This window comes from Pararge aegeria, chromosome 6, assembly GCF_905163445.1.
Source record: "Pararge aegeria chromosome 6, ilParAegt1.1, whole genome shotgun sequence".
Classification (NCBI taxonomy): Eukaryota; Metazoa; Arthropoda; class Insecta; order Lepidoptera; family Nymphalidae; genus Pararge; species Pararge aegeria.
This window is the reverse complement of record NC_053185.1, coordinates 2063589-2091580: the sequence shown is the minus strand read 5'-3', so window position 1 is coordinate 2091580 and position 27992 is coordinate 2063589. Positions and strand designations below refer to the sequence as shown.

Sequence of the window (27992 nt, the reverse complement as noted above, 5' to 3'; positions counted from 1 at the left end):
CGAACCCACGGCCTTGAACTCAGAAAGCGCTGCCCACTGCGCCAATCGGCCATCAAATGCTTTTTTCGGCAATCAACATTGAGATATTAAAATGTAAATTCAATACAATTCAAAAAAAAATTAGCAAATTAGTATCGATGTTGTTTTTCAGGTATCTGAACAATCGAGGGGGTGCAAATCAGAACTACGGTTCAAGTACAAATCAAGGCCAAGGCTTTATCCACGGATCCTGGGGGACAACTGAAACCGTAAACCCAGATATCATGAACACTGGCTCTAGTACCTTCAGAGGTGGTCCAAGCATCACCGTAGTTGGAGACGAGGAAGAAGACAAGCTAGAAGGTTTTGGTGCTTACGCTGCACAGAGCTCAAATAATGAGTTTAAATATGGTATTGCTGATGTGACCAATGCCAGGGGTGGAGCTGGTTCAGTCCATGGTGGTGCTTACCAGGGTGCGAGTTCTCAAAGTGGGGGCTCCCAAAGTTTTCAGAGTGGAGGTTCCCAAAGTGGAGCCCGACAGGGAGGAAGTTATAGAAGCTCGTCTGGTGGTACCTACGGCTCGACCAATGGAGGTTATTCTTACTCTTCCAGTTCAGGTAAGGCTTATACAATAATTTACTTTACGGCTTATATTTATTGTAAATATTAATTTTAGTTTGTAATTATTATTACTTATAACTTAAAGTCTGATCTGTGCCTAGATTTTGACTATTCCTATAAAAATTTCGATAGAGATTTGTAATGACCGAAAAATAATTCAAGTCTTTCTGTAATATTTTATAGGAAAACAATGATCAATAAAAAAGTGAATAAATGATGTTTTAGCTCACAATTATTTTCATCTCTAAAATTCGTAATTAGATAAAATTATATTGATTGAGATGGTGGACACAGTTTCTAATAATGGATATTTTTTTCCAACAGGCGGCCAGAACTCTTACTCGCAATCAGGTGGTAGCTTCAGCTCATCATCAGAACATAGGCGAGAGAGCACAAGACGACGACGACAAGATGAGGTAATTTGACGTCATATGAAAATTGCCTATTCTATTCTCTTCAACCTTTGTAGCCCTTTCATAGGCAATCATAGCATCAATGTGCATCAATTTTTTTATTTTCTATTGCCATTTACTATGGTTCTACTTTTGTTTTATTAGTACTATACATTTATTGTTGGAGGTGGGCGTTAATTGTTGCGACACAGTTTATACTACTGCAACAGTTATCGCGGCACCATGTTTATTGTGTCGATTCTTTACCCTTACTAATATTCTGAATAAATAAATAAATAAAAATAAATCAATATACATCGACATTATCTATTGGCGTCCCACTACTGAGCACAACCTCGCCTGCTAAATGGGAGACGGATTTAGAGTACAACCACATTTTACCCACCACTGGCTCCATTGCGGTTTGGTGGGCTTTAACGACTATTCACAAGCAAATCATAATAACCGGGACCGACGGCTTAAGGTGCTCTCTGAAGCACGGGAGTGGACTCTCCACACATTTAAGACATTATGAAGAACTTTTAGGCATGCAGGTTTACTCACGATGTTTCCTTCACCGTTGAAGCAAGTGATATTTTAATTGCTTAAAACGCACATAACTTAGAAAAGGGCGAGCTGGTATTCGAGCTCAACCCTCCGAAACGTAGATCGAAGTCCTACCCAATGAGCTATCACCGTATAGGCATAAACATTTTTATTATTCAGTCATAAATAATATGGAAATCTGATTGTTTTTAGGTGGATCCCCAATTGAAAGAGATGTTAGAGAAATGTCAAGAGAAATACAAGTGTGAAGTGCTGAGGTGTAGAACTGGGCAACTCCTCAAGGGACAGGAAATTTGGTTGGCTTTGCGGTCGAGGATCAATGCTTCAGTGCTTAATGAGGTAGGTTCCAGAATGATTGCATTCGGTGCATTGCCAGCCCTTTGCAACGAACGTTGCAATGTTAGGTTATATAAATCACAAAATCGCTTTACTGTCTGCAATCTAGAAGACTAATTTCGGATGCTCATATAATATGTATATCCTTATATTATATGAAACTTAAGTATAGTTTTCTAGTTTAAAGTTGAAAAAAAACTAAAAAACACGCTTGGTATTAAAAACCAAAGTAGTACTACTTTAGTTTATTTATAAAAGCGTTTTTTTAGTTTTTTTAAACTATTGTTTTTATTAGAGCGAAATAAATCGGTAACCCATTGGCTATCAAATTTGTTGATATTAAAGGAATCGGAACATAATGGTTGGAAATTAAAATTAACATAATTCCTGCCTAATCAATCGACAAAAATCTTATTTTGCATATTGAATAATGGAATCATTTTATCAAATTAGTGTATTGTCATCGGTCATCGATACATCGGTAACGAATGAAATCTGACCGTTGAAAAGGGGTCAAAATCAAGTTCAAAGGAGTCGGTTACAAACATACAAACAAACAAAGCTGAAGCTAATAAAAAGCGTGTAAATAAAGATACAGTAGGTCGACGCCTTTGATGTCCACGAGGACGCCAACGAGGGCACCAGTGTGTTTGTCGACCTCCTGGGCGCAGTGGCACTCTGGTCTGAGCCAGGTCTGGCTAAGGTAGGTACTGGCCATCTTAAACTCAGACCAGTCCAAAAATGAAAAATGAAAATGAGTCCTTTCCTCGCCGGGCACTTACCCCATCATTACTGCGTCTAAATGGCTTAATCGTTCCTCCATAGTAAAATCGCGGTAAAAGCATATATATGACTACTTTTAGTACTAGTCTAGTTTATAACACGCTTTATATAAGCTTCACTGGTATGTTTGTATGTTTGTTTCTATTTTTATGATCTTGTTTTTAAGTATTTATGTATATAATATGATTGAGTGTCTTATTTTGTATTTATTTATTATATTTTTCTTATTTGTGCAATTTTGTTTATGTTTTTGTGTTTAGCTATTTGAATAGGTTTAAACTAATTGTACACCACCTATTTGGCTCATGTTATCCTAAGCGAGAAGGCCGCCTTTTGTATTCTACTTCCGTCTTTGTATTTCTATTCTTCTTTTATTTCCCTCACTTCATATTGGTGTACAAATAAAGGGTTAAATAAATAATTTATGAAGCAGTAGAAGCTTTTTGTGAAATTTTGTCGTTGTAGGAAGTACTACAACCATTCTTATTTTTGCCGCTAAGTGACATTGCTGTGATCCTGTTTTGCGTGGTGGCCGGTGTAGTTACAGCCACGTAAGCTACATGTTTATGGTTTAGGACCCAAGGTGACATTTTGGACGACGTGTTCCTTGCATGCCGACCGAAGTGACGCTCTGTGTATTGTGATGTTCCGCTTAACATCAGCTGGCCGATTCTGTATCTCAGTTGACGCCAAAAGCTAGCAACAGTAGAAAATTGCCACCAAATAACCTGTTAAATCCATATTTTGCATTTTGAAACCTAAGTTCCCTACTTAGTTTATTTCAACTTGCTTGGTAGATAAAATTACGAGATGAATAATAATGGTTTGGGCATAATTTTATGGCAGCTTTCCAAAGTAGTTAGCTAAGTTTAGTGTCAACTGAGAAACAGAATAGGCCTGCAGGTTGTTCACTTGCTTGATCTGGAAAGTATAAGGGACGTCATATGTGGAGACATAGACCCACTTTTGTATCTGAAGTAATATGCATTTTATTATTATTTCAGATCTCCCAAGAGCGAGCAGTAAAGCTGTCCTCACTGGCAGCAGCGAGGGTGTCCCAGTTACCAATGGTAGGCCGACCTACTGACCGATCGTGGAAAGTCGTTGAAGCGCATACCACTGTAACGCCGCAGCTGGAAGCGTTGGAGAGCGGCACAATTCCCCTGTGGGTCATCATCCTGGCGGCCGTCGTGGGTGCCTTACTGCTGCTTTTGCTCATCTTCGCGCTCTACAAAGTAAGTAGAATTTTATTTTTTATTTTTCTGTAGGCGTTCACTTCTGGTGATTTACTCTTCTAATCAAGCTAATCGAAATTCTTCAGGTGGCAGCATTGAATTTTGTAGTGATATTCTTTGAGAGAGAGAGAGAGAGAGAGAACAGGAACACAGGATTACAACAATGCTGCTTTGCGGCAGAAATAATCATGCTTACTTATACTTTCCCGACGAGCTATCTAAAAAGCTCTACTATTTACTAATATTTATACTACTACTGATTATTACCTATATTTCATTGTGTACCTTCTAGTGCGGATTCTTCAAGCGCAACCGTCCATCCGACCACGCCGAGAGACAGCCCCTGAACGGCCGCGACGAACATCTTTGATATCCGACCACCGACCTGGGCCTCTCTAGCGACGCGGCCGCCACCTCGGACGCCGACGGCACCTCCGACCTCGACGCCACGTCGGACGGCGACGCCACCTCTCACGTCAACGGCACTTCTGACGTCAACGGCGATTCTAGTTCTACTGACGCAGCGAGTGATGTGACTAGTCAGGACTCTACTAGTATGGACCGGTATTAATATTCACACGTAAACCCGATCTTTGACGTCGACGTCACTACTGATATTGACATTACCTTTGACGCCGACGCCACCTCAGTGTAGTTATAAAGTCAACGTCATCTCAACTATTTGATCTCGTGTTAGAACAAGTGGTGACTATTTTAAAACATACTTTTATCGTGTCTATCCTTGAACATTGAAACTGATTTTTGATTCATAAACGTTATGAAGTGTGTGCTTTGTCTTTTATCGCGATGTCTACACGGCTAGCATAGGAGACAAAAAATATAAGTCCTAAATATAATATCTCCTAGGGATAAGGGATAAAATGAACTTGTAACCTTCCACAGCATGGCTACAGGGTAAAGGTGAAGTTTACCGCCAACGCTCGAAGAATTGATGAATATTCAGAATATAACATTTTGTCCTTTTCCCGGGGAGAAAAATGTCTCCTGCCCATTGCAGACGTGCTGGTGGGTTTTTGCTGCATTCGCAGTTATCGCCGCATACTTGCATGAGTTGTTGAATGTTGTCATGTCATAACACTGTTAGTTTCGTAAAATGGTTCAAAAATGTTTACAACGCCATATCAGTAGTATAATCCTTAAATCTCACGAACGCCGTTTAGCATTGGTTGTAGTAGTATACTAGCTTTTATCATCAAGCGTCTATTTAACAAACTTGCATCTGACGTCATACACATACTCGTAGTTCCTGAGTTTACTAAAACAAAATGCACAGCAACCTTAGCCAAACGGCATTTGTAAGAAATTCGTAGATCTATAATATGAGTAGTAACTAGATGTAACTATATTATATGACCTCAGAATAAGCTAGAAGACGTGTAGAAGGTTGGCGGCCATCTTTTTTTTAAATAAATACTGGAGATTGACTAAAGTTTAAGGTGGAGGTTCCTTGCAGCTTATAAAAGCAAAACATACATGTGCACCAAACATAAATTAATTATTTTTTTTTCTAACCAATGCTAATATATGGTATAATTAAAGAAAATAATACTTTATTAAATAACATTAATGACGATAAAGTGCATCAAGAACATACTCAATTATAATGTTTTAGTCAATCTTCGGTGGGTTTTATATTTAAATTACTTATATATTTATAAGGAAATTATACAACGTGTAAATGAAAACCAAAATAATACTTCACAGGCTTTAGAGGTACATTGAGTTTGTGAAACCGAAAACCTAATAATTTTTGAGTAAACCACTGCCCAAGTTTTACTGGAAGAAATCAGATACCCTAACATCAAATGAAAAATTAATATAATCGCGTCGCGTCGCGTAGCGCTACGCTAACTATGCGTGTGTCGGTCTTTCATCCTCAATAGGGTTGTCAAAAGAAAACACATAAAATGTTTTGAATTCTTTTGATTCCAATATTTTTACAGCATTATTTCGTAATTCGGTTACACGTTCTAGATGTGCCTTATGAGTACAAGTACCTTTACTAATTATTCTGTACACAGAACTTACTTAAATTTTTTGTTTATTTTACAAAAAAATACTTATTTTTAGTATACTCAAAAGTATACTCGCAGTGGCTTGTTTCGTATATACCAGAATAAGAGTGTCGCCAAGCGAGTAAGAGTTCTGGTACGGTGCTAGGTCAAAACCGATAAGGGTTGCATACCTTCCATTGATGGCTCCATTGTAGTGTGCATTTTCATTTACTAGTTAATAAAACAACAAAGACTTTCTTGGGTAACTGATTCAGGTGAAGTTGTCAATTTTTGTACATATGTATATCAGAGTAAATAGTGCCTCATGAGATTTCTGAGAATTATATTTGTAAAAAAACCTTAAATATTTTTAAACGAAAAATGTTTTAAGGCTTAAATATACAAAAAATACTTACATAATAAATGTATTGTATTGTATAATATATAAATATATATAAAGTATTCCTAGTCACGATTTATAGAAACAAACCACTTTGGTATTACGCCATATTAGGGTATATATATAAAAAACGAAAAGTATAAAAAAAAATTGTACACAAAGTGTGTGACATGGTTGAGTGTTGTTGTAAAATGTGATCTATATTAATAATAATTAGGTGTATTTTGATTATTACTGCATATCAATGCGGTTGTGTATTAAGTATCTGAGTATTGGAATAATAATACTAATCTGAATCTTATTAAAAGTTAAAACTTTTAGAAGGCATTAGTCGTAGGCTTGGTTTAGTATGAATAGAGCAATAATTATATTAAATTAACTTCACTGTATATAAACTTGCATTAAATGTATGAGTTTTATATATTAAAGTAGACATGAAAGCAAGATAACAAAATATTTTGGTCAGACGCAAGTTTAACTATTTTACTTAACGAGATTTCATATTTAGTGCCTTATATTAATGCATATTATTTTTGTGCTGAGCGTATATTTTAACAAAAAAAATGTATGAATTTACAAGAAAAACATCTATTTTTATAGTTGTAATGGAACTTTAGTTTACAGCGATATATCTAGGAAGATGAAAAATTTGGTCAGTGTTCGATAACTCAATTCTGTGCTAGTGAATTTTTTGGATGTAACACTCAATATTTTCTTATATATGTCTTATTATGTAAACAATCTTTCAATTAAAGAAAACAAAATATAAAAAGCGTATATTTATAGAGAGTATGTCTTTCCATTTTATTTGTTTTTATTTATTTCAACTTAATTTTATTTGTATTTTTAAAACGTACACTAGAAAGTAATGTAAATATTGTTTGCATAATAATACAAGTCAGAAAAATAGAGTATAACAGTAGTAGTGTTATTCAAACCTAGTAAATACTATAATATACTAGAAAGCTCTCGGCTTTTTAGTTCATATTATTAAAACCTACAACTTTTGTTCTAGGACTTTTCAAAATAAAACATGTTATTTCTGTAAAGTGACATTACACTATGAAACCAAATGCATGTGATTCGACAACGTCACGTAGTCGAGTCAGCGACTGAACGACTAAGTAGTGGTTCGCGCGCTTTTGCCGTTGTTGCATTACAGAGTAGAAACAAGTAGAGTGTTTATAAAATATTTTATATTTAATAGTTCACAAATTATCGAATAAAATAAAGGTCGTAGAATAAAAGTTGTTAGTTTTAATGTAAACAAAAACTGGCCGAGCGCTTTCTGGTATATTTTATTTAAACCTGTATAGTTAGATATTTGTATAGTATTACAAGTAGTAGGTATTAGCTAAACGCACACTAGGCAACCAAGGCAGATTTTTAACAGCATGTTAGTTCTAAAAATCTACCTCCGGATAGCTTAGTGATTAAAATTGCAGCATACTTGAATTTTTAACGTCATTGTCACAGTTCTTGTGTTGCAACAGTGGTCGATTGTAACATCACAATATACATATCGAGCATACCTACTATGGAGGGTAGAGGTAAGGAGAGTCATCTTATATGGGAGAAAAGTTGAAAAAGTGTCCAGTTGTTGCGCTAAATAACAGTTCAAAAATCCTCCACAATGGCGCTGGTGGATGCACAGGGTATGGTATGAATGTAGCAATCGTAGATGAATTGAAGTATGCCGAGTTAAAAAATTTAATGTCATTATCGACTAAAGTAGTTAATTATTGAGAATTTCAACTTACGTTGTACAAAATATTGTGGTAAATATAACCTTACTTCCTTGTATCTCCATACTTCCTTGTTTATTTTTCAAGCCTACTCTAACAATATTTATATTTGGCGCTTCTTTTAAGAGTTACCCTGATGCAAATGTGGCGCCATCCTAATTTAATACATTTTGACGACACTTTTTCATATACACAGATGACTCTCCTTACCTCTACCCTCCATAATACCTACGCTTTTAATGTATGTAAAACATATTTCAACCGGCCAAGGTGGCTATAGGTTTTCGGTCGTAAAATAATCATATCATAAATAAATTGTCAATTAGGATGAGAAGAATGCACTTTTAAGGCCCGGTTATGTTTTTTGTTATATATATAACATAATTATTACGGAAATATTTGGCTACTTTTTACAAAAAAAGGCCAGAAGTCGTAAACAAGTAAAACTGGATACTTAACTTATAAATTTCATGACATTGAATGAATCGCGAAGAATGAATATTTCGGTCGTTGTATATGTTAAAAAAACACTTAGGATTATTTTATTAATAAACAAGCGTTGTCATTTTGCTAACACCAGGCCCAAAAATGTGTGAGCATATTGCAATAAGTATAGTTTGTCTTTTTAACTGATTTTATATAAATATTAAACGCCTTCAAATGTGTGCCTTCTAAAAACTGCCAGTTACTAAATAATTATATTAATGTAAATAATTATTTTTAGTTTTTTTTTTTATTCTAGATCATTTTTTCACAGAGCTGTATTCGGAACACGATGATTGTGATTAGTTTTGTAAATTTTAGTACGTACTTAATAATTTTAAGAAAAAATTGCATATTTCAATATGGTACTTACATACTTCTGAATGTAAAGCATACAGGAACAGAAACAAATCATAGTATACGCAAAAGAATATCAATTAAATGTATGTTAAATTTATTTTAAAATAAATAGTTCTTGCCTTAGTAGAATTTGGACGATGAAAATATATCCTTTTAACTCTAATTTTTTGAATCCTTGATTTAGATATTCTATCAAATCGAGCATGATTCCGCCTTAAAATATTGTGGCACAATAACTTCTTAAATTAAATAAAAGAATTCGATCTCTTAACAAGTTAAAAATTTGGTTCTGTGAAAGAATGATTTTTTTTGAACTATATAAGTTTAAAAAAAATTGCGCTAACGAAGCCATTGTTATTTTTTTTATTATTAATTAAATAATGATAATTATTTATTTCTCATAATTTCGTATTAATAAGAATTCCGCTTCTACTTATGTGTTAAGTTAATGGTGAACTAAAGTTATGGGTGTCCATAATATTATTTTGTATGTATGATACATTTTTGGTTGTTTATCTGGGTAATTTGCATTTACCAAAAAATAAAACTGTAATTAAATTTTTAGTTTTTTTTTTTTTTAATTCTCACTTGTTTGTTTTTCCTATCTGCAAGCCCATTTCAGCTGACTTTAAGAAAAGAGAAATGTCTCAATTTTCTTGCAATTTTTTTGTTACATTCGTCATTTTTTCTTATTTATTTATAATATATACTCTTTAATTTTACAATACAACAAGTTAAATATATTAAAAGTCCAAGCAGAAACTTAAAGTTATCATCCTATCAACCCATTACCGGTCCACTACAGGGTACGGTTTTCCTCCCACAATAAGAAGGGTTCAGGCCGTCCACCACACTGGCCCAGTGCGGATTGTTGGTCTGTACACGCCTTTGAGATCACTATGAAGAACTCTCAGCAAGTGATATGTCGATTTCTTAAAAAACAAATAACTTGGAAAAGTTAGAGTTCTCCTATAGCAAATTAAGCTTCATTTTCATAGTATACTCGTATATGGAATTCTGCAAAGTAACGCCTGCTTAAACCCAATGTTCGAAATACCATGAGTATATCCTCTGACAGGGGATACAATTTACGTGTCCACCAGCCAAAACACGGCAATAAGGTATACGGTAGCCGTGTTTAACGAGGAGGTAAACTTCAATTGAAGGATAGAATTTACCCTCGTTTATTAAAAACGTATATTAAAACTCTGAGAGAAATATATTGCCTCTATTATCCTTTGTTTTGGGCTATTATACTTGTTGAATAGCATAATCGTCGGGTACGATTACAGTATTCTACTTTGCACATACTTGGAGTAACTCTACGTGATCGAATCAGGAATGTAATAAAAACATTTGTCCTCCACGAGGAGTGAAATGTCTTCTGGCCATGTTAGTTGTGTACGAGTCCGCAACCATCGTAATAAGTGGATACATACTTCTCATAAGGTCGTGACATCTCTGGTTGACACGGCATTCGGCGACAAAAACAAAAGGCGCGCTGTGAACATAACGTGACGCGAATGGCGCTATCCACGACACGGAACGATATAAATCATAGTTCGGGACTTATTGCCTCTATTATCCTTTGTTTTGGGCTATTTTACTTGGTGAATAGCATGTAGGTATAGATTAAGATCGTCGGGTACGATTTCGGTATTCTACTTTGTATATGCTTGGAGTATCTTCACGTGATCGATTCTGAATTGTGAAGATCCTTACGAACCATTCACCGACGTTGGTCAACGAGTCGCGAGGCTAAGGGCCGGCGCCCATTGTCGGCATCGGCAAGGAACAGGATCCTTCGGCATCCTACATGCAAGCGCACACTGATGGAAACTATGCTTTGGCATGCTGCAACGTTCTTAGGGATGACGAGGCGTCCTTTAGCATGCCGCACCGTCCTGTAGCTTGCCGAAGCGTCTCAATATCGTATTTCTCGTCAAAACAGTTTCAGAGTTGTTACAAGCTAGTTGTGTGAGTTGTATTTAATATGGTGGACTGGGATCTAGTGCTCATAGCAGCTCTTGCTGAAGAAGAAGAGAAATCTAATCAATCAAGAAGATTTTGGGTGAACAACCTTTGGAAGCAACGATATACGTCCGGTGAATTCAACAATTTATTCAATGATTTGCGTTATGACGTGCGAAAATTTTATGACTACTATAGAATGAGTTATGAAAATTTTGAAAGTCTGGTTCATTTGCTTCGACCTTTCATGGAGAAAAAACAATCAAATTTTCGCACACCTATATCTGTTGAAGAAAGATTGTCTGTGTGCTTGAGGTGAGTAATCATACTAATATTATAAATGCGAAAGTGTGTTTGTTGGTTTGTCCTTCAATCACGCTGCAAGAAAGCCACGGATTGACGTGATTTTTTGATTGGGTATAGTTGAGGACCTGGAGAGTGACATAAGCTACTTTTTATCCCGGAAAATTAAATAGTTCCCTTAGTTAGTTAATAATAAACAATACTTTAATGTGTTAATAATCATATTTATTATTTTTTAATTCACATATACTCGTACAGGTATGATTCGAATGGTGACTTCAGATCGCAGACTACATTACTATTTCGTCTGAATCTATATTTCATGCTGCGCCGGTCATAGAACTGTCGTCGTGGAGCGATTGTTGATGACATTGGAGTCATATCTTTATTTTTAATCACATTAGCTTTGCTGCAGGTAATAATATGTTAAAGAAATTACAAATTCTGGTAATCATTGGTTTCAATATTCTGGTAATCACTGATTTCAATGTTTTGGTCTTGGCATCTAGGTATGGGTGTCGGTGTATATTTCAATGTTGAATGTATGTTGTCCTCGTTATTTACGGATGTTGCTTGGGGTGTGTAATAAGAAAAATCGTCCATGGTGTAGTTTGATTGATTCACAGGAGGTTTTTGTTTCGATGTGGATGGTTCATTAATAGATCTTGTTGTTTCAATATGCTGTGGTGCTTCTAACATTTCTGAATATTCGATTTCTGCCTTATTAACAATAAGCAATACATCTCTTTTCACTTGAAGTTGCAACTTTTTCGGTAAAGATTTTACTGTAGCAGACATTGATTTAAAAAATATATCTATAGGATGTTCATCTTCGTTATTTTTAGAATCTATATAATTTTTTAATATCTCAGCTGTGGTTATGTTTTGTGATCGAGGACGCGAGTTTTGTGAATCTGAATGTGACATTTGTGATTGTGGCCGTGATTGAAGAGAATCCAAGAAAGAATCTTGTGTGTCCTCGGAAGACGAATCTAAATTAGATACCTGTGCTCTATTTTGTAAAAATGTAGTTAAGAATTGGAGTTCTCTTTCGTGTTTTATTGGCCTTTGTGGCTTTGCAGAATCACCACTTTTGCTTGTTCTATTTTTTATCGCTTTTCGATAGTTGTTTCTGATGTTCGTCCACATCTTGAGGCATTCTTGAGCTGAAAATAATATAATAAACATATAAATGAATGGTTTGTTAGTGAGGGGTTTTCACGCAGGTTTTCCAAGTGGCAATAGATTAATAGGTACCTACCTAAGCTATATTTAAAAATATAATGTTTCTTTTCAGGTTTTTAATCACAGGAGTCAGTTTCAAAACTTTAGCATTCAATTACCGAATGGGATTTAGTACAGTTCGTTGTATAGTCCATGAAACCTGCCGTGTAATCTGGAATATTCTTGGCCGTATCGTTCTGCCAAAACCAACAACAGCACAATGGAAGATAATTGCTAAAGACTTTGATGAAATATGGAATTTTCCAAATTGTATTGGTGCCATAGATGGCAAGCACTTCAAGATACGAGCTCCAAATAATAGTGGAAGTATGTATTTTAATTATAAAAAATTTTTTAGTATCGTTCTGTTGGCTGTAGCAGATGCTAAATACAGATTTGTCATTGTCGATGTAGGTGCTTATGGTAGAAATAGCGACGGTGGTATATTAGATCATTCAAAATTGGGTTTAAAATTGCAAAACGACACCTTAAATATTCCTCAAAATGTGAGCTTACGAGGAATAACTGAAGAATTACCCTATGTTTTTGTTGCTGATGAAGCATTTCCACTAACGAAAAATATAATGAGACCGTACCCTGCGAATCAATTGGCAAATATAGAGAAAAGAGTTTTTAATTACAGACTAAGTCGAGCAAGGCGTATTGTGGAGAGTGCTTTTGGCATTCTTCAATCAAGGTTTGAAATATTTCAGAGGAGAATGCAAGTACAAGCAAAATATATAGATAACATCATTTTAGCCTGCTGTTCTTTACATAATTACATCATTAACAATGCAACGACGGAACTTCCAAACCCACTACAGGAAAGTGACATTTTAGAAAGTTCCGTGGATAACAATGTAGTTGGCGATACCGATATTATCATGTGCGAGGGTATGGTCATTAGAGATCAATTTAAACAATATTTTAACTCTGAACATGGGTCAGTTAGTTGGCAGAATAATATTGTCAATAGATCATAAAATACCAACGATCTATAAGTCAATGTAATTAATTATATATTATATATACTTATACTTATTATAACTCAATAAAAAATACAATGTTTATGATGCTTACTTACGTGTTTTATTGAATTCTTTGGCGATTTGCTCCCACGCATTATTTTTCATGTGTTGGTCACTGTAGTGACGCGATTTTATATTGTATAAACACTCGTGTAGACGAACTAAATTAATTAGCTTTTCTTCCGCCATCGTTGTTACAAGAAAATTCGTTGTTACAGCAAACAACCGATACACGCAGTGGTTACCTCGATTGTGTTGTGTGTGAGTCAAATGATTCAAATGGCGGATGCCTCCCCTCGCCCCGCAGGGCAAGCTATCCCCGAGTGGTGCCTCGGCGCCGGCGGGTACCGAAGGATGCCGAAGGATGCCGAAGCATCCCGAAGCATTCTTAAGGCTGCCGATACAGCAGCCTCAAGCATACCGAAGCGGTATTTTTGTTATTACGACCATATATAATGGAAATTTCTACTTTATTGTCATTATGTTAATGTATATTGCTATTTGCCACCTAAAATCCTCAGTCGTGCCGATGCCGACAATGGGCGCCGGCCCTAAAGTGGCAATGGGCACATATAACCGAGGGACGTTGTGCTGCAAAGGTGCTGGGATGGCATGAGCCGCTCGACCCAAGCGGCTCTAGATCGTGGTATTTGGAACACTTTATATAAGACCTAGTCGAGCAGTAGACGCGTTTTAGTCGACATTACGGTGATGCAATTTTACAAGGATCCAACACCCATTAAAGTAGTATCGACACATTTCGAGCCTTACAAAATTTGGCATAATGTCGCAATAGTTATGCCGTTGATTTAAGATGCTACTATTTGTAAGCTTACTGAGTTATGCAGAGTTTTGTCGCGCTCAATTGACAGCGCCTTTCAAATGTCCGAGCGTGAGAAAACACTGACGACATCCGTGGCGCAGATGTGTGCGATTAATAAGGGAGAGCAATTTGGGTATCTATAATTTTTGAGTTTTCTGTTATCTGGTCTGTTGAGAGGTTTCGGTGTGGCTGGTTACCACCCGACCGACTAAGACGTAGGTATACTATTTTTTATTATAACCAAAAAAAAATATGAAAAAAGTAGGTACTTCAAATTTAATCGTTTACTACTTAGCTGATGATCGCGACTTCGTCCGCGTTTGCTCGCGGACTTTTTGTAGGTAATTATGATATATAGTAATAACATGAACGTGAACACACTATGATGATAACCCTTAGTGTTTTCAGCGTACGCCACGCCTATTTTATAGGCAAAAGTTTGTTACTTTGACTTACATTATTGCAATTTTCTTAAGGAATTCCAATATTTTTCAAATAAATTATGATAATTCCTGATAACATAGCTTTAGTTTTAGAAAAGAAACGGTTAAAATCGGTCCTGTACTTTCAGAGCCTATTCAAAACAAAAAGAACATACAAAAAACAAAAAAACCTTGCCTCTTTTCAATATAAGGTAGTATAAAAAGTAAAGATATCGTTGACCTAGAATTTACAGCGGTACAATATTTTAGAATTAAAATAATTCTTTATAACTAAACATCTTTTAAAACTAGAATTTAATCCTCCTAACTTATTTAAGTGTCTGACTTTTACAACGGCCAAGTCACATTACTCTCTCTCATAAACTCAACAAAAGTAGGATTAAGGTATTACGTCGCGCGTCGCCTGAAAAAACACAGTTTGCAACTTTTCAACTCATGCATGTAATAAAGCTAAAACATAGGCATCGGATATTTAGTTTGTAGTTTTATTAAGTTAGAGAGGAGTAAAACTTTATTATTATTATTATTATTTTGGATTTTTTTATGTTTATAAAGAAGTTTTTATGATCAATCAAATTAATCAAATACACATTCATGTACACCAAAGACGAAGCAATAAAAAAACACAATTGAAATAAAGAAAAAAAAAAAGGAACGAAAGGCGGCCTTATCGCTTAAAAGCGATCCCTACCAGGCAACCTACCTAATCAAATAGAGTACATGAAGTTAAGAAGAAGGGTTAGGGTGTACACAAAATAATACTTAAATAATAAACATAAATGACAAAAATAAGTAAATAATAAATTTAAAAATATACATATTTCATAGAATATTTATACAACAAATATAATATAATATATACAATATATATTTATATGTCATAAAGAAGCCAGAATGGAAAAGAAGATTAAAAAAGATAAATGGGACTGTTTAAAAACAAGCTTAAAAAGTGGGATAAAACTACACTTGGAGGAATTATCAATTTTATAAATTTAAAATGCATATAAAAAAATTTCGGTAAAAAAAACGGTAGGAGAACCGTAGCTTAATTGGAGAAAGCGCTCAGGCCGCGATTACCCGAGAGTTGCAAGTTCAAATCCTGTCGGTTCCGAAATTTTTTATATGCATTTTAAATTTATAAAATGATAATTCCTCCAAGTGTAGGTAAAAACGCTAATAAAAAATTATAAAAATTTCATTTCTATGATCACGGGTTAAAGTTTAAATTGTTCGCTAAATTTGCTTTACTAACCATAAATAATTCAAAAATACAGCAATACAGCACGGAGGCATATATATGTACTCATACAGTATACATGTATACATACAGATTATGGGAAGCGTTCGGTGACGATGACGCGAGTTTTCATTTTTGTTCATCCAAAAAACAAGCTCAACGCGCCTAAAGAAGTTTTCACTATGAAAAATAAGAATTTAATAACATTGTCATCATTCATCAATTTGTAAGCATGTCCTTGGGTGCCAAAAATTACGTCACATTTAATCCAGTTTCCATGTGAAAATCATTGATCTAATTTGTTAACAATTAGCAATCTCACTGTCAAATTAAGATTTTAATTTCATAGAGAATAAGGATATATCATCATCACCATTCTCACAATGAGAAGGGGTTAAGGCCGTAGTCCACCACGCTGGCCCAGTATGGATTGGTGGAGTCCGCACGCCTTTGAGAACATTATAGAGAACTCTCAAGCTTGCAGGTTTCCTCACGATGTTTTCCTTCGCCGTTGAATCAAAGTAATATTTTAATAACTTAAAACGCAAATAAATTTGAAAGTTAGAAGTGCGTGCTGGGATTGGAACTCGGCCCCCCGAAAGTGAAGTCGAGCTCCTACCCACTGGGCTACCACACCTGGTGATAACAAAAAAAAAATTACCCGGCTAAGATTGTTGTGGGCACTTCTTAGACCAGGGCGCGTTTGGAACCCTCGTAGCTTTAGGTTTAAGTTGGCGAACGAAGTTATCACCATCCCCTTACAATTATGTAAACATTTATACATGAACGCTTCATAAGTGCCTGTGATAGGCCTACATAAATAAAGAAACGCACGAAATGGTATTCTTTTTCTCCAATATGTTTATATCCCTATAACTAGTTTTTCTTTTGCGCACAATCAAAGTGTTAAAATACATAATACTTATTAAAATAACCCTAGAAAGTTTCACACTAATTTGTTATGCGACATAGTAAAACGTACCTCCTCACATCCCTACTAAAGCAAACAGTGAAATGGGACAATTATCTCCCGTTGTAGAACTTGTCGACTGTATAGTACCTAGATTGCAGTCTGGAGAGACAACATCTTAAAAGATTTAATGAGCTAGGATCCGTGTTGTTTCTTTTTAGGTTCCGTATCTTCAAATGATAAAACAGAATCCTCATAAACATATTATATACTGCCCGCGACTTCGTATGCGTAGACTTCAGAATTGGCTCTAAAGTTCGCTCGTTAATTTTTAATCTTACCACGGGAACTATTTGAGAGATCGGTATAGAAAATACATGCCCTTTTCCATAGCATCAGCGACATGCGTACCAAATTTCAAAGCTGTCTGCCCGCGGCTTAGCTCGCAAACAATCTTCTATTTTACCTCGGGAACTACTTAAAAGAATGGGGATAAAAGGTAGCCTATGTTCTTTTCCATGTCACAGGCTACATTCATGCCAAATTTCATCCGAATCCGTTCCGCCGTTTTTGCGTGATCGACTAACAAACATCCACACTTTCACATTTATAATATTAGTAGGATAGTAGGATAAACACTTTGCATTCCGCGTTTGCCGGTCAAAGTTATTCAGGTTAGAATAAACTTCAAATACCGTCTCGTACCTAATAGTAGTAGCTTCTACAATATGCTCATACCGAAGTAATGTGTTAAAAGTTTAAAACCCTTTATTTATATCGGGACTCGAGTTTGCCTATAGGTACAAGGTAATTTTCTTTATGTTTACATGTTATAAAACAAAGTCCCCCGCCGCGTCCGTCTGGACGCGAAAAACCAAAAAAATTACCGAACTTATTTTCATACGGTTGTCACTAATGAACAGAGTGGATCATACGGAAGCTTTTATTGTATATTTATTATAGTTCTCTACACAATACAACTAAACAATATAATTATAACTTAGAACTCATTTCTTTTCAGTTAGGTAGGTATTAAGGTTGTACGAACCCACCCACTAAAGTCTACTCGTACTTCACCGACTTTTTTAAACAGAATGCTTAAAAGAGAATAGCGAATTAATTTACAAAGCAAGTGGTACTTGTTTCTTGCTCTGATCATAAAATATTGTTTAAAACTGTCTCTTGGTTATTTTACATTTCGGCCGTTATTAATTGGAAGGTGCGCTTACAAACTGCCATTCTTGTACACTCATGTAGGGGGACAGCCACTGCAGCCAATATTTGGTCGGCCCAACTCATGGGCGATCTTACGAATACTCTAAACATTCTTCTCCAGCACCACGTCTAAAGAATTTCTATCTTCTTCTTCTCCTATCCCACAGATTCCACGGTTCCGAAGCATAGAGGAATATGAAAACGAGCGCTCTGTATGGTTTGGTTTTGGTTTGGTTTGGGTTTGGTTATGTAACGGTTCCTCCATATTTTCTGCAACTTATCCACAGGACCCTGATATTGCCATGCGTCGCTTGATTTCGTTTATGCAACCTCCATTGTTCGAGACAAATGCTCCTAAATTTACGTGTGATTGGACGATTTAACCAGTTATACTTTTCTTAAATATAGTTCAACGGGTACATACCAAGATAATATTTTTGGATTTGTCGATATTTCGACCCAGTTGCATGGATCTTGGACACGACGGGACTCAATCAACCGTCGCGAATACGATCCATGCAACTGGGTATGTACCCGTTGAACTATATTAAGGAAAAGTATAACTGGTTAAATCGTCCAATCATACGTCCATTTAGGATAATTATTCTCGAACAATGTATTGTAATGTATTTAAAATCTCCAGTTATACTTTCTTCTTATAGGTCTTTGTTTTCGTGTAGAGATACTCCTAGCGTCGTTCTATCTTACTGTAAATTTGGGCAAAATTGTTAAAATTGACTTAATCATCATGAATTGAACCAATCTTTTTTCCAGTCCACTGCTGGACATAGGTCTTTTGTAGGGAGTTCCACAATCCACGGTCCTGGGCCGCTTGCCTCCAGCGTCTCCCAGCGACTCGCCTGATGTCATCTGTCCATCTCGTTGGGGGCCGACCAACGCTGCGTTTGCCGGTGCAGGGTCGCCATTCCAGCACCTAAAGACTCCAACGTCCATCGGTTCTCCAAGCTATAATAATAATAATAATTTATTTCAGGCTTTACCCATAAAAATTTATCATAGTATCAGTTACAAAATTAAATTAAATGCAACTAAAATAAAACTGAATTAAATCAAATCCAATATTTAGTTAGTAAACAAATGCAAGAATTTCTTCATTAAATTTCATATACAATATTCGGTATTGCATTATTTTAATTATATTACTTATTGCATTTTAAAATCAATCTTGCCCCACAAGAAACAAAGTCTAGTTTGTAAAAACGTGCGTCCAAAAATAAGCAAGCAAATCATTTAGCAATAGGAAGGCGATATCATGGAGTATTATTAAGAGGCAGTTTGGAATTCCTCGGGTGTTGTGGTCCAATACAAGTGGTGCGTGTCCATTAGGACAAAGGATATATTTTATGAATCATTTTTCTAAGGTTATTTCGTTACAAAAGTAAGGTTGGTAGCAAGTTTCATAAACGCTATAAAATGGGCAGTTATTCAATCAACGGGGTGTGTTTTTACACACTACGGAAAAGAAGTTGTATCCTTTCAGGTTTCATGTGTGTGTTTAATCACCCATTTCTTATGCTAGTCGATCGATAGAATCTTTACATCATTCATAGTTATTTTCATCATCATCATCCGCACACACACGTTGGCTTTAGAAAGTATTAATTACAACTTTGTGATAATAACCGAGACCGGCTGGACGTGCTCTTTGAGGCACGTAGGTTGACACCACAAATTTCCTGACTTCCGACCTACTGAAAACTCCTTAACAGATACAACAAAATACCCAACAATTCTTTGGCCTGACCCGGATTCGTATCCAGAACCTTGTGACTCGTGGTTGAACATACTATCCACGTCACCAACGAAGCTCTTTTAACTATCACTGTTAGTTCTGTAGCATAAACGAGCTTCTGCTATTAACAGCATAAGACGGCCGATTGGCGCAGTTTGCAGCGACCCTGCTTTCTGAGCCCAAGGCCGTGGGTTCGATTCCCGTTACTGGACAATGTTTGTGTGATGAGTATGAATGTTTTTCAATGTCTGGGTGTTTATAAGTATATTCAAAGTATTTATGAATGAATAGATGAATTAATACACTTTTATTTTACACCAAAGAAAAAAGTAGTTACAGAGTTATAAATACATATTAAGAGAGTACAATTTGGTGGCCATAGCGATTTCTTATTTATGTAGATATATTATTCATAAAAAAATATTCATCAGTCATCTTAGTACGCATAACACAAGCTACGCTTACTTTGGGGCTAGGTGGCGACGTGTGAATTGTCTTAGTATATTTATTTATTTAATAACAAAAAAAAAGATCACAGATAAAGACCACTCTGAATATTATCGTTAGGAAATTGTGAGGAATTTACAAGTTCCTTAGGTGAATCAAAACTGTATCAAAGGGCAGCGACAGACAGAGGTACCGGTCTTTTCTTTAATTCCACTACAAGATAGCCCTTGACTGCAATCTCACCTGGTAGAAAGTGTTGATGCAGTTTAATATGGTAGCGGTCTAACCGGTTAGAGAGTATGGCAGTAATATTAAACATACCCCTAATGGGTTTCTACGCTGCGTCGTAGCGGTAATACTTAATCGCTTAGCAGAGTGTTTTTATCGGTGGTAGCGACGGCCGAAGCCTTCAACCAGACTAAACTTCCCATATTCCCTGGGATCGAAACTTGGACCTCTTACATATAAGATCACAGTGCACCACTGCGCTATTAAAAATTCAATGTATTAAATTACAGTCGCTGAATTATATATCTTGTCCCCTGGAGGCCGATTAAGACCTCTTTTGGTATTATAATATTAAACCTGTGGGGCATTTAAAAGTTCTTAAAGTAAATTAAAGTTGAATCAAAAGGTTGTGACAGATGGAGGAACTGGACTAGTTTTACTACGAATCTCTAAAAAGTATTTCCTGAATATTCCCAAAGACAATGGAGCCGCGATCCGGCCCATCTATTATTCAGGTCTGGTGCAAGCGCGCGAGTGGCGCTAGTTATTGTGTCAATATTCTTTATTGTCTGTGGTCTCGCGCGCCGCGTGGCCAACTGGGTTACCATCCGGTAATCTACTCGAACGAATTAATATACTTTTATTAACCGATCGTGTACGTGCTCTGTTGATATTAATCTGTGGATGTATCATGTAGCTGTCGTCCACAGGTAATGATGTTACGTTCAGGGAATTTTACACATAGTTAGATCCAAATATTATTTAGTGAAGCGGTGATAACTCATAAGAAGGTCGACTTCACTTTAGGGGGGCCGAGTTCGAATCCCAACGCCTCTGTCTTTTCTAAGCTATAAGGTATTAAAATTTCACTTGCTTTAACGGTGAACCGGTAACAGTATTTGTGGTGATTCTACCACATATGACATACATACCTGACGTTTTAAAAGTGCTTATAAAGTGGGCCTACTTGAAATAAATGAATTTGAATTTGAATTTGAACGAAAACATCGTGAGGAAACCTGTGTTCCTAAGAGTTCTACATAAGGTTCTGAAAGGTGTGTGGAGTCCACCAATCCGCACTAGCCCAGCGTGGTGGACGGCCTTAACCTCTTCTCATTGTGGGAGATGTGTTGATGATGAGTATTTAGTTCGGGGCCAGTGTCGTGGATAACAATTGGTTATAGGATTAGGACAATGAGCGAGAATAAACAGGTGGTATAAAAATATTATATAAATACCTAAATTCAAATGTTAGATGTTATATCATACCCTGTATATATGCCACTGAATATATAAGTATATTTTATACGGAAAAAAGTATCCTTATTGATCAATACACTTTCATCACCTCGACGAAATAGTTTGTTGTTTATCTAAAAAAAATTAAAGTACCTTTTTTGCTTGAATGGCGAAGGAAAACTTCGTGAGGAAACCGGCATAAATCTGTGGCACACTCACACATATGCACGCACCGAAGAGGCCATAAAGGTAGTATCGCAGGATTTTAGTCTAGAGTACTAGTTTTGCTGTTTTTTCGAACGTTTCATAATTTCCACATAGCTGTAATAAATTTACTTTTGCCTGTGGTCATTAAAGGGTTAGTAATGATGAACTGTTTAAATAAAGGCGGAAATAGCAACGGGCAACCGCCTAGCTAGTAATAAAGGTCACTGTTAATGGAAATACAATGTAGGCGAAGTGACTCCGCTTCGACAGGACGTAGTTAACAAAGCCAACGGAAGTTTCAAACTAGGTTCATAAGCAACTATAAACTCGGGTAACTTAAAGATGGATTGCACAGTAAGTTACTTAGTTTACTTTACGAGCTTCACCATGTTTAATTTGGGCAGTGGACTGCACGTAACACACCTAGTGAAATGTAAGCGAAGTATAAGTAATTTACCTGCTACGCGCACGACTTTGTAGACGTTTGCCCGTTTTCACTAAACCTAGAAGTCATGATATTTTATGAAAATTAAGCTTAATTGCTATACTCCACGAAAAGCAGGAGAATCTGGATGGTGTAATTTTTAATTTCTTCAATCCTTATACTCTTAACAATGTACCCTCTACGCAAATTTCAAAATTTGTTAAGTGAGCGAAACAAGCAAGTGATATTTCAATTCCTTAAAAAGTCGAGGTCAATGCGCTATCACCGCTTCCACCGGTTGCTGCTAAAATATGACCTAATGACAATGTGAGATGGTGATAACAAAAATACTCTTGGCTAATTTTGTTGTGGGCTTCCTCTTAGACCAGGGCGCGTTTGGAACCCTCGTAGCTTTAGTTTTAAGTTTATGAATGTAGTTATCGCCATCAACTCATAAAAATACAACTAATATTTATTTATTTAAACATCTTTATTGCGTAGTAAAGGAGAAATTACAAATATACTTAAAAAAAATTAAAAGCAAAAGGCGACCTTATCACTAGAAGTTATCTCTGCCAGGTAACCTTAACGATAGTACACAATAATACATGAGAGACGGGAAATCGCAATTACAATAACAATACATAAATTTACACACTTAAGTACGTACTACTAATAACTAATATACTAAATAATTAAAAGAGATAAATAAAATAAGATATATATATATACAATAATAAATATTTATATATATTTACTATAGATATATAAGTACACATACACGAACAACAAAATTATAATGACAAATTATTTATATGTGCCTATTTGAATAAAGAAATTTGACTCTGACTTTGATTTGACTCACTATAAGGATTTACTATCTACGATATTTTTTCCAAGTAAAGAATTTGAATAGGAATTTATGACACCGGCCTGAACGCCTTTTTTTTTTGCTTGTGGTGAAATCCTCATGAATATCACTACAACACGGGGAGGTGAAGATGTTATGCCGGACTCTTATTGACTAAAACAACACGGTCCTACTCATCGCCTGGTGACTGGGTCATTGGAACGTTTTCGCACACAACCGCAACCCAGCCAGTACCGGCCTGAAGGCCTAACCTAACCTAACCAAAATAGTAAATAAACAGAAAGTAGATAGCTAATTCTTATTTACCGAGAATTAATTTGATTATCCGCATCACGTCAATCCACATTAAAGCCCTCTAACCTCGTTATCTCAGGTTTTGAGACAGCAAATAAACAAGCCGGCGAAATAAATGGAATAGTCCACCGAGGGTTATTCCATTTCCGTTTCGAGGCTAGGGTCGATTAGACAGACAGACGTTTGAGAAAGACTCGCAGAACTAAGATTTACGTACAGTACTTGAAGTAGGTGGGTAGGGTCAGGCAAAAAATACCAAACAATTTAATTTTCTTTTTTGATTACACTTTGAGGCTATGGTTTTTTTCTTTCTGTAAGATTTTTGACAGTTATAATTGACAGCCAAAGCTGATGGCCCACCATGGTAAGTGGAAAAATCTTCACCTATTCAGAAAGCACTATATCGCAGAGCGAGCTGAATACGTCTGTAACACAACCATTCTTAGAATAAATTAATAAATAAATAAATATACTACGACAATACACACAACGTCATCTGGCCCCAAAGTAAACGTTAGCTTGAGATGACTGATGAATATTTTTATGAATAATATACATAAATACTTAGAATATACATATAAACACCCAGACACTGAAAAACATTCATGCTCATCATACAAACATTTTCCAGTAGTGAGAATCGAACCCACGGCCTTGGACTCAGGAAGTAGGGTCGCTGCCCACTGCGCCAGTCGGCCGACAAATGACAAGGATGTACATAACATGTAATTATATCTAAGCTGACCTGTAATATGCAATATAGGTGTGAAGCATACGAGTTGAGATGAGATGGTGCCTGTAATAACACCGGCAATTACGCTCTTTAGACCGGAAAGCAGCAAGCTTTCTTGACGTCAGAAATAGGCATCGTAGTACTTACCAGACTAGTAAACCAGGATTTTTATACCTATATAAGGTATAAAAATATTATACAAAGACCTCGATTTTGAAAAAAAAAATTAATAAAGGTTTTTTAAGGCTTTATTCTTCCTTAACCTCGCAACTTCCAGCACACATAATTGTCTGCTTAGCATTGCATAAATGGACTTCGGGATTTCACTTTTTTTTCTTTAGAGTCCTCTACTCTAAAAAGAAAAAAATGCGTACTCTTATAGACCTCAAAATCAGGGTTAGTTACTTAACCCAATAAGTAATGTTCTTATTTGTTCGTAAATACCTACCTTTTCCCATTTTCCTAAATCAGTTGACAATTTGAAGCTTAAAATAAAATTACTCTCACATCTCTTACATTTAATTTTAACAGAACGTCTGTTTGCAATTTACAAATAATATTTTGTATAGTAATAATGATAGTTTGGTGGAAAATATTTAAAAAAGTATTTTTAATAATAATCATTTAATTCAGACGTTTCCATCCATAGATTGTTAGTATATTAGTTACAATTTTTCCTTGACCACTAAGTTAGTATTGATTTGTTTAAATAATAAAATTAAATAAAAAAATAAAAAAAAATTACACTCGCCCGATTGCTACCCTCACACAGTAGCACAGTATAGGGCAGTCGAATACCTTTAGAATGCCGTTGTCGCTAGTACGTAAACGCTGTAGAAGAGAGGTTGCTCTGTTACGCATTATGGCAAAAAAGTCATTTGTGAGAACGCGAGAATTATAATTATGTGTGCATTAAAATATTTGGTGTGTAATAGATATTTTTCTGCGGACGCTACCTACGCCAGGAAAGCTAATTTAATCGTTCGGAACGGGCGCTGACGTCAGTTTATCTGATGGCATAATCGAAAACAACTGGAGAGCAACAGACCGCGGCGGGTCTTAATCTGAGTACCTACATTCGATTTGCGAACTTCAACAACTCTTTCGAACCGAAGTTTGACAGGCCGGGTACTAAGCCAATAGAGAGCCATCATCATATCAACCCATTACCGACCCACTGCAGGGCTCAGGTTTCTCCCACAATGCGAAGGTTTTAGGCAGTAGTCCCTAAACCCTTAGTAGTAGTAGTTTAGGGATTTAGAGCGTTAGTGGTGGTGTGTATACACCTATGAGACTCTATACACCTCTGAGAACTCTCAGGCATGCAGGTTCCGTCACAATGTTTGCCTTTACCGTTGAAGCATGTAATTTTTTCATTGCTTAAAACACACTTAGAAAAGTTTGAGGTGTGCTAGGATTCGAACTGGGTCCACTGAAACTGAAGTCGAAGTCCTACCCACTATCACCGCTTCCAGAGAGCAAGACTTTAAGAGAAGTGACTATAAAAACTTACGCAGTGACAACCATAATATAATATGCTATTATATATTTTTTTATATTTTATGTGTACCTATATAAAGTAAGTGTATGTGTCTGTTTTTGTAATTTAAGTTTATACACCGTAATTCTTCTTCTTAATTTCATGTCCTTGGGATCGCTTTAAGCGATAAGGCCGCCTATTGTACCTTTACTTTCTTTCATTTTTATTTTTATAGTTTTTGATTTTGTTTATATAATAGTAGGTATGATTTTTATGCTTTTGATTGTGTTTTTATTATAATTTACCTCGTGCTTACATTTGTTACATTTTGTTTCTGATGATGCTCTTGATAGGTAATTAAGTTTTGTGTTAATGTAAATGTGCAACTTTCGTTTATTTATATATTACAATATATAAACATTCTGTGTTACTGTCCTTTTGTATGATTTTTTTGTTATTGTTTAGTCGCGAGGATTCGGCTACGTCAAAGATAAGGGGGCTGACTGAAAACCAGTGCTGTTCTTTTTAGTATGCAGCTATACTGAGCCAGCTCCTTTACACACATTTTTATTTTAAACAAATTTATGATACAAATGTAACAAGTTACACAAATGTGTAAAATAAAGATGATTTTTCTTTATCTTTTTTCTTTCCTTTCTTCTCATCATGAGGGGAAAGGACACTCGAGCCGTAGTCCACCACATTGGTAGACTTCACACGCACTTGAGAACATTATGGTGGCTCTCAGACATGCAGGTTTCCTCCCGATATATTGTGTGATTAAAACGCAACAAGTGAGATTTCATTGATTAAAACGCAAATCCAAAAAGTGAGAGGTGCGTGCGTGAGTGTAGATATCGGTCTCTCAGAAAGAAGCCTTACTCACTGGGCTAAACATAACATGAACTGATGACCTCCGTGTATGTATGTAGTCGTATAAGTGTTAGATCTCGTTCGTTCTCGTCTCGAGTTCGATACCCGGACGGAGAAATTAAAAAAATTAAATTCTGAATTTTCTCTGGTCTGCACATACAGGTGTAATTAATTAGCTATTTTAAGTATTTTTGTAAAATCAGGGAGGAAACTGAAAACAGACAAAGGCACAATATTTAAGTTACCCGGGAAATAAAGAATTCCATGCGCTCGAACGATATCGCTAGTACAAGCTTTTAAAAAAAATATATTGACTTTTCTTTGACAAAAACTCGTTCAAACTTTTAACATACGCCATTGGGTCAAAGCACTTCCTTTTGGCCGATTGACCGGATTCCTTCCGGTGAATGCTCAATAATCGATCTCATTGGACCATTCGGAATATGTCAGGATATAAAGAAGGATCAAAATTTCATCCAGAAAGCCTGTATTGGCGTAAAAAGGGTCCACAAAGGGTGTTTACCTAATACATTTTGTTTTGATTTCGGTAAATTTACGAGCAGCTAATGTAAAAATGAAAATACGGATATATTTATTATATTGCAGAGTTTGAAAGTATGTTTATATTTCAGAATAAATTTCTTTTTTATTCAGCCCTTTGGGATATTATTGTTAAAAGTGTCGTAATTTAAGTAATTTCTCGTTATATAAAGCTGTTTTTTTGACATTACAAACAGAGAGTTAAATTTTATTAATTACTAACTATTTTTTGAAATCCTTCGGGAATCATTGGTTTTCCAGTTTTAAAAAAATTCAAAAGTTAGGATCGTTTTGCACCTCCGGGATGAAAGCTAAGCAAAATATCGCAATATCAGTTTAGATAGATAGATAGAAAGTCTTTATTGCACATACAGAAAAAAAAACGAATTGAAAAAAAAAAGGTAAATAAATGGTTTATTTACCTTTTTTCAATAGTTTAGATTTGAATGTTAGTATAGTAACGAAGATAATTAAATGTATCCTATGTTTTGAATTTGGATATCCTATGTTCATCTCCGGGGTATATGTTTATTAGTACAAAATTTCATTAAGATCCGTTCAGTGATCGAGGCGAACATAGGTTAGGAATAAACAGACACACTTCCGCGTTAATATTAGTAAGGGTTTAAAATGTTTCAGGAAAATATTTCGTGGAAGCGTCTTAAAACACGAGTCGCGTTGCGCGGAGTTAAATATTCCAAGAATCAACATAACATTCGCTTTATGCCAATGTGAACAAATTGCTTATTTGAACAAATCGTAATATGTTTCGAGATTACTTTTTCATTGCTGTTTATTTTCCACATGCGAAAATATTACAAAAATATATTAT

The 27992-nt window shown here is 35.7% G+C and overlaps 3 protein-coding genes and 1 long non-coding RNA gene across 10 annotated transcripts in view; 2 read left to right on the top strand and 2 right to left on the bottom strand.

The window, feature by feature from the left end:
• The window catches only part of LOC120624721 (integrin alpha-PS2), a 145782-nt gene extending 140158 nt beyond the window's left edge, over positions 1–5624 (top strand). For all 4 annotated transcript variants that reach the window (XM_039891408.1, XM_039891406.1, XM_039891407.1 and 1 more), the window contains 5 exons: positions 152–597; positions 926–1017; positions 1753–1899; positions 3684–3914; positions 4207–5624. In XM_039891408.1, coding sequence (XP_039747342.1) covers positions 152–597; positions 926–1017; positions 1753–1899; positions 3684–3914; positions 4207–4284 — 994 coding nt within the window. In that variant the 3' untranslated portion in view covers positions 4285–5624. The remainder of the gene's footprint in view (positions 1–151; positions 598–925; positions 1018–1752; positions 1900–3683; positions 3915–4206) is intronic.
• Positions 5625–7790: 2166 nt separating this feature from the next.
• LOC120624722 lies at positions 7791–8429 on the bottom strand. The gene is made up of 2 exons (XR_005658774.1): positions 8303–8429; positions 7791–7861 (listed from the first exon to the last, which is right to left on the bottom strand). It is a non-coding gene; the product is annotated as an uncharacterized LOC120624722 (long non-coding RNA).
• Positions 8430–10682: 2253 nt separating this feature from the next.
• Positions 10683–13989, top strand: LOC120624549 (protein ALP1-like). 4 transcript variants are annotated; one of them, XM_039891174.1, is made up of 3 exons: positions 10683–11203; positions 12489–12742; positions 13662–13989. In XM_039891174.1, the coding sequence occupies exons 1-3, from the start codon at positions 10911–10913 to the stop codon at positions 13706–13708; spliced, it is 594 nt and encodes a 197-aa protein (XP_039747108.1). In that variant the 5' UTR covers positions 10683–10910; the 3' UTR covers positions 13709–13989. The 4 variants fall into 4 exon arrangements, with proteins under 4 accessions (XP_039747108.1, XP_039747109.1, XP_039747107.1 ...); XM_039891175.1 differs by lacking the exon at positions 13662–13989 and adding an exon at positions 13059–13506; XM_039891173.1 differs by lacking the exon at positions 13662–13989 and adding an exon at positions 12830–13506.
• LOC120624550 lies at positions 11228–13653 on the bottom strand. The gene is made up of 2 exons (XM_039891177.1): positions 13500–13653; positions 11228–12357 (listed from the first exon to the last, which is right to left on the bottom strand). Exons 1-2 carry the CDS (start codon positions 13630–13632, stop codon positions 11627–11629), a joined length of 864 nt encoding a protein of 287 aa, XP_039747111.1. The 5' UTR covers positions 13633–13653; the 3' UTR covers positions 11228–11626.
• Positions 13990–27992: the final 14003 nt, after the last annotated feature.

Bases quoted from the DNA above. Each gene is read 5' to 3' on its own strand.
- LOC120624550 (XM_039891177.1), bottom strand. From the start codon at position 13,632: ATGGCGGAAGAAAAGCTAATTAATTTAGTTCGTCTACACGAGTGTTTA. The intron at 12,358-13,499 runs GTAAGTAAGCAT...TATTATTTTCAG, and splicing joins CAAAGAATTCAATAAAACAC to CTCAAGAATGCCTCAAGATG.
- LOC120624549 (XM_039891172.1), top strand. From the start codon at position 10,911: ATGGTGGACTGGGATCTAGTGCTCATAGCAGCTCTTGCTGAAGAAGAA. The intron at 11,204-12,488 runs GTGAGTAATCAT...GTTTCTTTTCAG, and splicing joins AGATTGTCTGTGTGCTTGAG to GTTTTTAATCACAGGAGTCA.